At 43.0% G+C, this 13,940-nt stretch overlaps 1 protein-coding gene across 1 annotated transcript in view; it reads left to right on the top strand.

Moving 5' to 3' along the window:
• ADAMTS6 (ADAM metallopeptidase with thrombospondin type 1 motif 6) overlaps positions 1 to 13,940 on the top strand; it is a 275,919-nt gene that overhangs the window by 68,700 nt on the left and 193,279 nt on the right. Inside the window, exon 8 of the mRNA XM_054986105.1 lies at positions 3,050 to 3,155. Coding sequence (XP_054842080.1) covers positions 3,050 to 3,155 — 106 coding nt within the window. The remainder of the gene's footprint in view (positions 1 to 3,049; positions 3,156 to 13,940) is intronic.

The raw sequence follows: 13,940 nt of genomic DNA, 5'->3' as shown, positions 1-13,940 counted from the left end.
TTGGTCTGAATTAAGGTATGCAGTAATATTCTTCATTTGGATGGCTTCATAATATCCAGTTAAGTCTGGCAAGCCCTATCTTCCAAGTTTAGATGGGCGAGATAAGATAGAAAAACTTAATCTGGGTTTTTTATTTTCCCAGATGAAAGAGTTTATAGATGTCCGCCAGGATTTCAAATCCTTACTTGGGATATGTATAGGTAGATTTTGAAAAAGAAAAAGAAAATGTGGAAGCACAATAGATTTGATCAGATCAAATTTTTCAGACCATGAAAAGTATAGTTTGTTCCAACTCTGAATTAATAAATTCAATTTTGTTATCCAGTTTGTATAGTTGTGTTTGAAAAGGTCCTTAAGGTCTTCTGGGATTAAAACTCCTAGCGCCAAGGTTTTTCTAACCATTTGAAAGTAAATGGGGTTTTAATGGTGGCTGTTTTGCTAGGAGAGGATCTGTGGCCACTTCTTGCTTCTTGGGAAGGCACTAAAAATCCTCTTTTCTTTTCTCTTTCTTCCTTTTCTTACTGGGGACTGGGGGAGGTTCTTGGAAAAGGGTGCTTTTTTCCCTTTCTTCCCCCACCCCATTCCAATGCTAGCTTTTCACCACCACCCCCTCCCCAGCCTAGTCCTAGGCCTTTGCTTTTCTAAGTGAGTTTTATTTGCTTTTTCTCTGTTTCTCCCCCTCTGCTTTTTTGAGCTCCAATCTTCTGGTTTGGTTTCTGGGGGTTTGTGGCCCCCCTTCCCCAAGGAGCCCTTCTTTCTTCCTCTGCTTTTGGGAGGGTCTGTCTTCTGTTTTGTGTGCCCCCCCCCTCCAAGGAGTCTCACTTTTCTGTAGGCTGGCTCCCTGTGTGTGTGCACTTGTGTAGTGTAGTGCAGTTTTCCTCTTTTCTCCACACTCCTCTTTTTTATTTGGAGTGCCTTTACAGCCTGCACCACTGACTGGGTGGTGTTTTGGGGGGCTTGCGACTCTGGTGAGCTAACTCACACCGCACGGAGCTGTTTGCTCTCTGTGTGGATTTGTGTGGTGCAGTGAAGTCTGCCCTCTTTTTTGCACAATCCTCCCATGCCCTTCACTTTTATTTGGAGCACCTCTCCAGCCAGTGCCACTGGGCTCATGCCTCTGGTGTGCAGATTCACATCTGCACAGGGTTGCTCAAACGTCTCTCCTGTGCACACCATCAGCACATGCACTTTTTCATTTTATTTTGAGCCCCTTTCCAGCTGGAGACAGTGTCTCGGTGGAGTTGGTTTAGGGGGCTGCCCGCTGACTCACAACTGCATGGGTAGCTTTTCTGTCTGCAGGCACCCCACTTGCATGCTTCTGTTGTGCAGCGTGCTTCTGCTGTGCGCACGCACACCATCAGTGCACACATTGTTTCATTTTATTTTGAGCCCCTTTCCAGCTGGGGACTGTGTCTGGGTGGAGTTGGTTTTGGGGGCTGCCTGCTGACACACAACTGCACAGGTAGCTTTCCTGTCTGCAGGATCCCCACTTGCACGCTTCTTAAGCTCGCCTTTGCGTGCATGCACATCATCAGCGCTCAGTGGCCACTCCGTTTTTTTTATTTTCAGCCCACGTGCAGCTGGGGAAAGTGACTGGTGGAGGTGGTTTTGGGGCTCAACACACTCAATTTCTGTGCCAAGGCCGCTTCTTCCCACCTCACTCCCTCACTGTTGAGTTTGTCCTCCATTTTCCCCTGTAGTTCCTCTCACTTTTGGCTTCTGTTTTACTGCACCACAATGAAGCATTCCTTGTTAGGCAAGACTGGACATGGGGGGTGGGAGGCAGAGTATGTGGCCCGTCAGAGGCTGGGAGCAGCAGTTCTGGGGTGGGGGAGTCTCTCCGGCAGCAGCGTCTCCCACTTCTGATCTGTCCATGGGATGACACCGCACAACAGCCAGACCCCCTGCCCCAAGTTGGGAGGTGGCTGGCCGCCTCCCAACACCCGCTTGCAAGGAGGGGGCGGCCGCCTACATGACCCACACACCAGCTGTGTGGTCGCCCGTAGGGCCGTGCAGGTGGGCACAGGGGGTGCTGCCAGGCGGCAGCAGAACCCCGAACTCGAACAGGTTTGGGAATAGGGTGTGGTTCGGAAGTTCATGGTTTGTGTTCCGGCAAAATGAGCGAACCTCGAACCAAGCGGTTCATTTTTTTTCTGTTCCGTGCCCATCTCTAGTATCAAGTAATAATTTCGTTTTCTTTTCTGATGAACGATATGTTGCCCTAAACACTATATGTATTCTTTTTCCAGTTCTTGTATTTTCAGGGCATATAATCCCATAGGAGGGTATGTTAATCTTTTTTCCAGATAACAGTCCACACAGAGAAATACCGTTTAAGGCTGCAGATTGCTATCTATCAGAAGTGGCAACAGATTAAGCTTGAAATACTGTACATTATGTGTAATATTAAAGTGCATGAGTAATATTTTGTAAATATCTGTTGGTTTTATTTAATTTTAGAAAGTTCAAAGAACATATGTATGTAGTCTGAATTTGTTTCAGAATTCTATGATAAATAAAAGTCTCCGTGGTTTTGTGAATTTAGTTAATATGTCTTTCCTTGCAATTGGTGCATTGAGTTTTTGTTTTCATAAAAAATCCTAAAAATACACTACTTGGGTTTTTTGTAGCTAAAAATGTTGCTTGTATGTTTTATGAACCCACTAAACTTAAACAGATCTTTTTAGAAAAATAATGTGGATACATTTTGCTTTCTGCAACCTCAAGAATGTTAAAATAGAAATGCTTGCTTGAATTCCCTCTCCTGGCTCAAGTTACTAGGTGGTCCCAAGTTACCAGAAGTAAAATTTATAAATCTAACCCCTAGTCTAGACATTTTCCAGCAGTGACTGCAGTTCAGAAAATATTAATGTCTAGCCGGCAAAGTGAAATTCCCCCTAGTGATTTTGCAATGACTAGAAAGTTAACCTTTTGCCAACTGCTGCTTCTATCCATGGAGGTTATTAAAGAGAACCCAGACATTTATAACTGGGCTTTTAAGATTGAAACACCTTGGCATGACCCTTTGTGTCTCCTTTTGTTTGTTCAGGCTTGGCCTCTGTCGCTGGAATGTGTGAGCCTGAAAGGAGTTGTAGCATTAATGAAGATATTGGCCTAGGTTCAGCTTTTACCATCGCACATGAGATTGGTCACAAGTGAGTAAATGTTTGAAATAATTTTAAATCAGGATTTAATAACTTTAATCGTAGCCTTTTTTTCATCTGTGCTGCTTTTCAGTTCAAAAAACCATTCTAATGGTTCATTTTTTTGTATATTACTATTCACTAACAGTCTGACTTTGAAATACCTACTGCTGTATAGCATAAATACTTAAAATGTGTTTATCAGCAATTATAACAGTTTAATTCACAAAACATTAATTTATATTGCGGTTGCAGAAACATTATGCCAGTATTACAATAGATATGGTATTGATGAAGTTGAGATGAAGATACAAGTTTTTATATTGATATTGAAAATTATTGCTCACTGTTGTTTCTGATCCAGTTTAATATTTGCTTCTAAGGTTCAGTTACTGGATTAAATGAGATCAAAATGTGCAAGATGCTGGAAGTTCATGATCAGATTGCCTGCTCAGTTTTCCTTGGTAAAAAAGGCATCAGGGCAGTGGCCTGGGAGAAGGGGATCCTCATGGCATATAACAACTACAGCAGTATTGAGGGATGCCTGCCCTTGTAAACTGAGAGCCTCGCTACAAGTGACATCTTACACGTGAACGGCACTTGATCATTTTCGCAAGAATTTCTGGGAATTGAAGTCCCTCTCCGCCACCCCTTTTCTTTCTGTTCCTTCCCCTCTCTGTTAGAATGGCTGCCTGAAGAGACAGAGAAAGCCTGCTTTTGCAAATCACTCCTCTAGTCACAAGCCTGCTCTCAATGATCTTTGGGGGTGGGCAGCTGCGACTTTCTCAGCTTTCTCCAGAGCATCTCCCCCCGAGCAAGACGATTAGCAAAGTTGCAGCTGCCCGCCCCCAAAGATCACTGAAAGGACACTAGGACTTCACCGACATGTCAGCTTTCTCCAGAGCATCCCCCACCCCCCAGCAAGACGATTTGCAAAAGCTGCTATCGTAGGCTTTCTCTATCTCTTCAGGCAGACATTCTAACAGAGAGGGGAAGGAACAGAAAGAAAAGGGGTGGGGGAGAGGGACTTCAATTCCCAGAAAGACTTGCGAAAATGATCAAGTGCCGTTCGCGTGTAAGATGTCACTTGTAGCGAGGGTCTCAGAGCGCTGCCCTGAATGGCCCATGATCTCATCTTGGAGTGGGCTGGAGTGGAGTGGGCTTCTAACATCCCTCTCTTCTGCTTTCCATTGAGCCCCTTTCAGGCTTTTGGAAGTGGGCAGTTGACCATCCTCATTGACCAGTGCACCAACCCTTTTGAAGAACACACAGCAAATCATGCATGATGCCCATGACTGCCACTCAGCTGAGCAGGCTCTGGGCCAAACTAGACTTGTTGGCTTCCTTGTGGCAGCCACGAGGATGCTGCTGTCATGATTGGACATGCAGTGCGGCAGACTGATGTGCTCTTGCCCCCTCCACCAATGTGTTCCTTATCACCTGCTGAAATACCCCCTGTTGTTTCAGCATTTGAAAAGTTGTGAGCAAGGGAGCGCTGTGCTGTGGGCTCGGTGACATTTAGCACCCTGGTGATGGGAGAAGGAAATGGCCGCATGGTTCCAGGAAGATCCAAATTTTACTATTCGCAGGGCAGCCATCTAAGCTTTGCTGCCATCTTTCCCAAAACTTTGCAACAAACTAAGGTTTGCAAAGACCAGAGAAAAGTCAGGGAAACTCCAGGAAGTACACAAGTGCACCATGATGCTGTGAGAAGGCAGAAAAAAAATTGCTTCCAAACAGCATCACTTTGGTCATCTAACCCATGTGGAAATGGCAACAGATAAATGTGTTTAGATCAGAGGCATAAGAAGGCAACTGTTAGTATTAAAATGTGTGTACATCATAAAGATTTTGTTTTGAAGTGGTTTCTTATCTTGACTACAGTTTAAAGGGGAACAGTATATGCAGTCACTTTAAGAACTGTGTAGTGGTTTGTCACATCTGTAGAAGCAATACTGTTGAGAAGTATGAATCCTGGCTGCATGTACATAAACATTTTGTTTGGATTATGATAATTTTCTTATTTTTAATGGGTCATTTCATTTCTTTTGGATTTGGTGTTTAAAGGAGATTAAAGATGTGAAAACATTTTCTCCCAGGTGGAACTAAGTGAAGTCAGTATGTTTATTTTTCAGGCTTTATCATCTTTTTCTGTGCTCAGAATACTTTATAATAAAAACAATACCATAACATTCTAAAAGCAACTCTAATAACACAGATTAAAATGTTAGGGATCAAACAGTATCAGCAGTCACAGTAGGGCTGCATAAAATATTACAATATGTTCCATTCCAAATAAAACCAGCTTACATTTTTTTCTGCAAAGCAATGGCAAATTGCATTCAGACGCATATTCTCCAACATTTGGAGCCATACGGAAAATCCAGTCATTGGATCATCTAGTCATTTTAGATGATGATCTTAAAAGAATATTTAATTGAATAGTGTAAAACTCTGATGTGACATCTTTCTCTACTTCCTAAAAGTACATAAAACTGACAACTTGTAGCTTACAGTGTGATCCTAAGCAGAGTTGTACCCTTCTAAGCCCATGGAAGTCACCGGACACTGATTCAGTTTGCACTGTCAGTCCCCATTGTTCCATTCACAAATCTAACCAAGGAGCATAATGTTGCATTTTAAACATCCCAAAGTCAAAATTTTGTACCATATCCAGAAAGAAGATGTTATCTATCTGTTTTTATCCTCTCTGTTCTCCAAGGAGCTCAGGACTAGAGATGGGCACGATCCACATTACGATCGAAAAAACCCTACGATAATGGCGATCGCGCAATCGGGACCTGGCGGATCGTGCTTGGGCACGGCCAACGATCCAGTGGTCGGGAGGGGGGCTGGATCGGGGCTTGATCAGGGCGATTGTGCTCGGATCGGGAAGCCAGACACTCAGGCGCCAGCAATCTATTCCCCTGGCAACGGAGCCAGGGGAATGCCTGAGCTGTGTTTGCCCTCCTTCTGTCGCCCTGGAAACCCGAATGGAAGCCCAGCTTTCCTTGATCAGCAGGGCTTCCTTCCAACCACGGAGCAGCAAAGCAGTCACCAGCTTGGAGAAGATACCCAAGGGAGGGAGGGGGAAGGGGGTGTTCTGTAGCCATGGGCACTCCAATCTCATCCCTGCAAACCCTGATAGGCAGCTCTGACGGCCAAACACAGACAGCCAAACACAAACACAGATGCTTCCGGCATTAGCCACCGTTCCTGTATCACTGGGAACAGCGGGGTGTCCCTCCGCTTTTGCCTCCACGATCCACGGATCGGAAGCGGCAGATGACCGGCGTGGATCGTTAATTCGGGATCGTCACCGGTGCCAATCCACGATCAGCTTGATTGGTATTTTTTTTTTATCGTGCCTACCTCTACTCAGGACAGCTTACTTGATTCTGCCCTCTTCCATTGGTCCTTGCCACAACCCTGTGAGGTAGATTAGGTTGAGTGTCTATGACTGGCCTAAGGTCACCTAGTGAAATTCAAAGTTGAGTAGGAATTTGTACCAGGTCTCTCTAGTTCTAGTCCAACACGTCAACTACTTTTACCAGGATCCTCTTTTGTGAAATGTACAATGAGTCATGTTTATAAATCCTAGCATGATTGTCTGACATTTCGACAGACATTTTTTCTAAATTTTCTCTTAAATAATTGTGTAAGAAATAATAGGCTTGGATCCTTTGTAGTGTAAATGGAGCTGCATAGTAACAACAGCAGCTTTTCCACCTCCTTTTCACACTGCGGTTATCTGTGCCCCTCAAAATAGGAATATCATGGGGATTAGGGTGGCTGCAGCCAAGGGGGAATCAGTTATAACTGCCCCTCCTTCTGTGAGTGGAACCACCAGGGAAAAGAGAGCTTAAGATGCAAACCCTGGTCTTGTATACAGCCCGGAAAACCCACAACAACCAACCTGGTCTTGTAAAATACATTTTTATTGATGAAGGTATAATTATTTGATTAGAAGAAAATCTCTGAAGGTAATTCTCATTTTCATTAATATATAGTAGTTACATTTTTTCCAAGTACATTTAAGGTATACATGTCTACTTCTGTAATTACATTTATATAATTTTTATCATAGTACTTTATGCAGATATATTAGAATACAAGGCCTATGTTTTCCTCATAATAAGGAACTTTTTTTCCTGTTGTAGATTAATGGGAGTTGCTCATCTCCTCTTTCCAGTGAATGTTTTTTTAAACCTATTATGTTTCTCTGTTTTCTGCGTCCTAATGAAGAAGCTAAGAATTCTAGTAATCTTTATTGCAGTTAAGATTTGTATTAATGCTTGAATGAAATATATTCATTCTCCTCTTGTGGCTAGGAGATCATTCCACAGAGGATTAGGTTTCATCTTCTGGGACTGGCAGGCAGGGCAAAAAAATTTGCTTGAGAGGAGGGAACTTCCTTTAGCTCCTATTCATTTTCTTGCATGGGTATGGAAAAGCAGGATTTTATTAGGGCTGATAAAGATGGAAGTCGAAGAAAATGATCTCTTAACAGAAGCAGAAATCACTGGATTTTTTTCTGTCTCTGTTCTTTCTCTCTTTCTGTGCCAGGGAACAGAGGAGATGGACCCTATCTGAGTTTGAAAGCCAGCCTCAGGGTTTTTTGGGGGGACCTTGGCTATTTCCCCCTGTTTATCTGAGGGGTGCTTTAGCATGCCTATGGTGTGCCTAAGAACTAGGGAGATTTTCTTTCTTTCTCTCTGGAGCAAGAGTTACCAATATTAGCTTGCTTCTCGCTCAGAAAGGCATTGCAAGACAGTTGCAAGATTATGAAACTGGGTGTTCTTCCCAGCTTCTTGATGAGGAAGCAGCTTGCTAACTTTTTGTAAAGTGGATAAAATCTTCCTTAGATTTTAGACTGGGCAGGACAGTCTGTACAGAATTAGCCTGCCAAAGCAAGTGCAACTCTCCACCAGTTTGCAACCATTAACTGCCCATAGAGTTTTCCCCGCACCTGATCATGATCTCACAGAGGTATTCTCAATTGGACCCAGAAGGGATGGTGCTTATTCTTAGAGCACAAGAGATGGTGCCTATTCTTGCTCAAATATGAAACAGTGAATCTTCAGAGACTTCTAATTCTTCCCCCAGTTGCTCTTCCCACAGGACTCTTTCCCATAATCTTCCTGTACAATGTCAACAGAGCTCTGTAGAACATTTCAGAATTGCCCTGGTTCCATCTTTTTAGCCATTGGAGGCCATAAATGTCTAATTTTAAACAGTATATTGGAATTACATACTATATTGCTTTTACAAGTACTGTTTGAATAAAAATAATTTTATATATAATTTTTGAATTCACTTGAATCTAACATTTAAACCACACTTGATTTCCCCCCAAATCAAATATTTCCATTGAATTGTTTGTTGCTATGGTGGTGGTGGAGTGCTAACAAGTCATAGCTGACTTATGGTGACCCCCCGTCATGCGGTTTTCATGGCAAGAGATGAACAAAGGTGGTTTGCCATTGCCTGCTTCTGCAACCCTGGTCTTTGTTGGAGGTCTCCCATCCAATTACTAACCAAGGCTGACCCTGCTTAGCTTCCAAGATCTGATGAGATCAGGTTTGCCTGGGCTGTTCAGGTCAGGGCATCAGTTGCTATAGGAACATAAAATTAATATGATGTACTATTTAAATTTGTTTACTAAATATAAGTTTAAATAAACATGGAAAGCCAGAGCATGCCCTGTTCAGGGTATTAGATAATTTTCTGTAAAAAAAGCTGAATCTATTTTTTCTTGAAAACCCACATCATAATTCAGTTATGAATACAGTCCAATTACTGTATCAGATCCTTCCGTTCTGACTGGCTTGGGCTCCTAGATTTTTTGACAAGATCCTAATTGCACCAATAGCCAGCCTAGGGCCATCAGTATTCACCTCTATCCATGTTTAGATGACCTGATTTTCTCCCCCTTCCTTCATCAGAAGGCCCATGGTAGCCAGAACACCATCAACATTATCCTGAGGCATAACTGCCTGATGAAACTTTTGAATAGCTCTCCTCTTCCATTTCAGAAGATCCAGCACCTGGAGATATAGAGTGACATGAATCTATATAAAAGTTCTCCTTTCAGAAGACATAACCTCAGCAGTCTGCCAGTTGATTAAGAAGATTGAGGTGAAGAAGTCCACTTGAATCTAGTCTCTTGCAAGAAGGTGATCTGCAGTGCAGGCTGTGGACTCAGTTGTACTTCCAGCCTCTCCTTTTCTTTCTCCTCCCATTGCAGGATTTGATCTTGGCTTGTCTGAATCAGGTACTGCGCTCTTCTAAAGCAGTGCTGCAATTCCTGTCTTGGTGACTATATTGTAAAATATAGATGAAGGTCATCTTGGATCCAATCACGATCATTTTAGTCAATCTTTAATGTTTTAAATTGGAACATCTTTGCAAAAACACTATACTTAGTATGCACCCTCTCGTTCCAATTAATACTGTGAAGAATGTTTTTCTCATCTGATGCAATACATGCTTATACAAATATGATAAACAATATGTCCCAAATATGATACAGTCATTTTAACATTGTATGTCTGCCTATTGAATTGAGGCATACATTGAACAACAGAATTTTGTGCTACAGAAATAGGCTTGTTTGTGACTGATGCCGACAGGTTGTAAAGTTCTTAGCTGGTGCAGCATAATGGTTAAGTAGTTGGGCTGCGATGCAGCACTTCGCTGTTCAAATCTCACTACTGCCTTGGACTCACACCTTGGGTTAGCCACTCCTTTCAGCCTCAGCTCCCCAGCTGCTTTGAAGGGAGAATAACACTGACTTTGTTCACCATTCTCAGTGGGCACTAATCTGTCCAAAAGAGTGGACCTCTCTGCCACCAGGCAGACACAGAAGCAACCTTGGCTGATCCTCTTTACTCTGAATGGTCTCAGGATTTATGCCTTCCCACTCTTCTCCTAGATGATTATGACAGGCTCATCAAAAGATAAGACAGAAGTCATTCTTACTGTCACCGAATGCCTAAGACATCATTGGTTCTATAGCCAAGTACTCTTTCCAACCTGATAGACTTCTGAGCTGAGGATCTAAGGTTGCTTCTTGCATCCTTTGACTTGGTGCTGTAATACATTAACAACCTCAGACATCCAGTTGATTGTCTGGAAATTGAGAGGAAAGCCTTGCTATTTCTGGATTGCCACTCTAAGAGGATCTCTGTTCTCCGTGGATCTCACTATAAGAGTCTGTAAGAATGGGTGAAGGGCTTTTGTTACCCAGGTATGCAGGACACAATCATCTCTCACCCCATCTGTAACATCCTCCTTTTTCTTCAGGAAGATTCTGGCTTGCAAGTGCTGTTTGCAGCATAACTAAGCCTTCATTGTCTCATGCTGTTGCCTCATAGTTCCTTAGCGTTGCCCGTTTGTTGGGTGCTGTCCTGGATCCCAAATGTTGCACTTCAGGCTCTTTTGAGCCACTAGGATAATATTTTCTGAATGTTCTTGTCCTTATGACCAGAAGGGAGAAAAGGAAATTTTTACCTGATTAATAGGCTGTAACTACACTCACCCTATGTAGTAATTTCCCCATCCTGACCATAGCCCTCCTGTACTTTAAGGCATATCTGTTCCCATCATGTTTTCTGGGGGGTGTTGAGGGAGGCAAAGATGGGGAAGGATCTGCCTCATGCATGAGCTTGATTTGATCCAATCTCAAATGGGTTTTTTTTAGTGTTGGGTACCATCTCTTTATTTTCAAAGCACCTTTCATTTTCAAAATTGATGTAAGTACAAAGACAGCAGAAGTCTGTGAAAATTTCAGAGGGATATTCTAGAACATTTGAGTAATCTGGTACCTTAATGCAGGCAAAATGATGATGTCCTATTTTGAGAGAAATAACTTTAGATTTAGCATTCTCTTTTGAAAATCAGTTACATATCTTTTCACAGTTCAAGTAAGACCTGTAGAACCATTTAGTGTTTTTGTGTTTGTTTCTTTTAGACTTTTTAATAAAAAAATCTGAGCAGATAACAATGCAAAAATTAGAATTTATTTATTTATTTATTTAACACATTTATTAGCTGCCTTTTTGCCTTGCAGGAACTCGAGCTAATTTACAATATAAATAAAACAAGAATCATAAAATGAATCAAACAAAGTTTTAAAACACAGTTTAAGACTGCCAATAAATACAGAAACGATGTTAATTAAAATCAGTCCTAAATAAAAATGCTTTACCTTCCTCCTGAAGATCACTAGTGAAGGGGCCAAGCACATCTCCCTGGAGATGCTGGTTCATAATCATGGGGTTGCCACCAAAAAGGCCCTCTCTTCTGTACCCATTAGGTGAGCTTCTTTGGCTGATGGGACAGTCAGGAGTGCCGCTTAATTCCTAGGCAGGAACATATGGGAGAAGACAGTCCTTCAGATGCCCTTCTCTCAAGCCATGTAGCACTTTGAAGGCCAAAAGCAATACCTTGAACTGTGTCTGGGAGTGGATTGGTAGACAGTGTAATTGCTGTTATATTAAGGTCATGTGCTCCTGATAGCTGGCCCCAACCAGCTGTCGAGCTGCAGCATTCTGCACTAGCTGCAGCTTCTGAACGTTCTTCAAGGGTGATCCCAAGTAGAGCACATTGCAGTAATTCAGTCTAGATGTAACTGAGACATGGATCACTGTGGCTAGATCTGACTGAGCCAGGAATGAGTGCAGCTAATGCACCAACTGAAGCTGTGCAAAAGCACCAATGCAGTCACCTTGTTTTCTAAGGTGACTGCTATGTTGAGTAGCACTCCCAAGCTGCAAGGGAAGTATAACCCATCCAAGACAGGAGAGATCTGCCTTTCTACTAATCCAGAGAACTTATGTCTTGTTAGGATTCAGTTTTAGTTTGTTTACCATCATCCAGTCATTACTGACTCCAAGCACTGGTTCAAAACAATGAAAGCATCCTTAGAATTAGATGGAAAAGAAAGGTAGAGCTGAGTATCATCTGCATATTGGTGACACTGCAGCCCAAACCTCCTGATGAGTTCTCCCGGTGGCTTCTTAAAGATATTAAATAATATTGAACTTCGTGGAATCCCACAGGCCAATGGCCAGGAGGCAGAGCAAGAATATCTCAGCACCACCTTCTGAGACTGATCTCTCAGTTAGGACTCAAGCCACACAGTGCCCCTGACTCCCAGAGCCAAGAAGCAGCTCAGCAGGATACTATGATTTATAGAAGCGAAGGCCACTGAAAGATCCAGCAGGACAAGCAGGGTCATATTTCTCCTGTCTGTTCTTGGTGGAGCTCATGAACCAAGGTGACTAAAGCAGTCTGTGTACAAAACCATGGCCTGAAGCAGATTGAAATGGGTCCAGAAAATCAGTCTCTTCCAAGAGCCTTCAGAGCTAGGAAGCAACCACCCACTTTAGCAGCTTTCCCAAAAATGGAAGATTGAAGCCTGGCCAAAAGTTCTCCAACATAGTAGGGCTCAGGGAGGGCTTTTTAAAAACAGGTCTAATCACTGCCTTCCTGACCATATCAGTCTCCAAAAGCTGAAAGGTATCCATATAAACTGGACAAAGAAACATCATCTGAACATGCATCCATACCAGAATCTAACTCAGAGTGGATCTGCAAAACAAGTAGCAAATTAATCACAGTCATGTCTTGCTTGAAGTTCAGGCTATGATGTAGAAGTCTACAGACCACATGGAACAGCTCAGCTGGACAATACCGTGCAGATGCAGTGGTGTTGAAGAAATATTGCTTTTTTGCTGCCACGAAGTAGGCTCTAATATGGGCTCTATGCTACGGTTCATCAGCCTTGCTTTGAGTTTTCCGCCAGCAGTGCTCTAGCCATTGTCCCTTCTGTTTCATTGCTTGCAATTTGCCTGTAAACAAGGGAGACTGCTTGGCTCTGTCTAGGGGGAGAGGACACATAGGTGTAATAGTGTCAACAGCCTGGACCATTGCCCTATTCCAGAGAGTGGTCAGGGCCTCAACAGAATCATCAGTAGCCAAGGTGGGGAAATCCTTAAGCACTGACAGGAAACCATCCAGATCTATCAGATGCCTGGGCTGGACCATCTTAATGAGTCCATCACCCCTGTGGAGGAAAGAGAAAGCAATAAGTCTAAACTCTATTAGGTAATGATCTGTCCATGACAGGGGAGTAAACTTTAACTCCCTCATTTGCAGGTTACCCTCCCCAACACCCTCCCCATAGTATGATAGCCCAGAATTAAAATTAATAACAAAATGAATAGCATTTCATTAAACGTCTGCTAAGTAAAAAACCTTAAAAACAGTAGCATTGCCCAAGCAGAAAGAGCTTGCTGAGTCTGATTTTTCTTTGTCTTTCCCTTCCTTTAGCATCCTTCTGAGGTCCCTTGAAATCTTATGTTGTGGGCTGCGGGACCTTCATAAATGCACCACAGCAAGAAGGAGTGCAGTCAGAAGGAGATATCTGGCCAAATTACCTCAATTGCTCTTGTACAAACAGAAAGCTTACATGGCTGTAATTCCTCTCCCAACAAAAAGAGGAAAGCAATATTGTTCAATTTCTCCTTTCTGCTGCACCAACCATGGTGCATTTGATTCTTGGGGGTCCCCCAACCTCCCAGTGGCAGATTTTGGGGAGCATGCAGGGAGAATGGGAAGGTTGGGTTCATTGGTCTTCAGTGCAGTCCCATATTGGGATTGTGCAGGTGCAGGCCAGCTGCGGAGATAGATTTTCAAGCTCTCAAAAGAAGGTGGGGGTGTTTCCAGCACAACACATATGTGCACGGTCTTTCCTGCCAAAATGCAGTGTTGCTAGGCAGAGCACCCCTTATT

Source organism: Eublepharis macularius, chromosome 8 (assembly GCF_028583425.1).
Source record: "Eublepharis macularius isolate TG4126 chromosome 8, MPM_Emac_v1.0, whole genome shotgun sequence".
Classification (NCBI taxonomy): domain Eukaryota; kingdom Metazoa; phylum Chordata; class Lepidosauria; order Squamata; family Eublepharidae; genus Eublepharis; species Eublepharis macularius.
The sequence above is the reverse complement of the archived record's forward strand: the minus strand, read 5'-3'. Positions and strand labels throughout refer to the sequence as shown.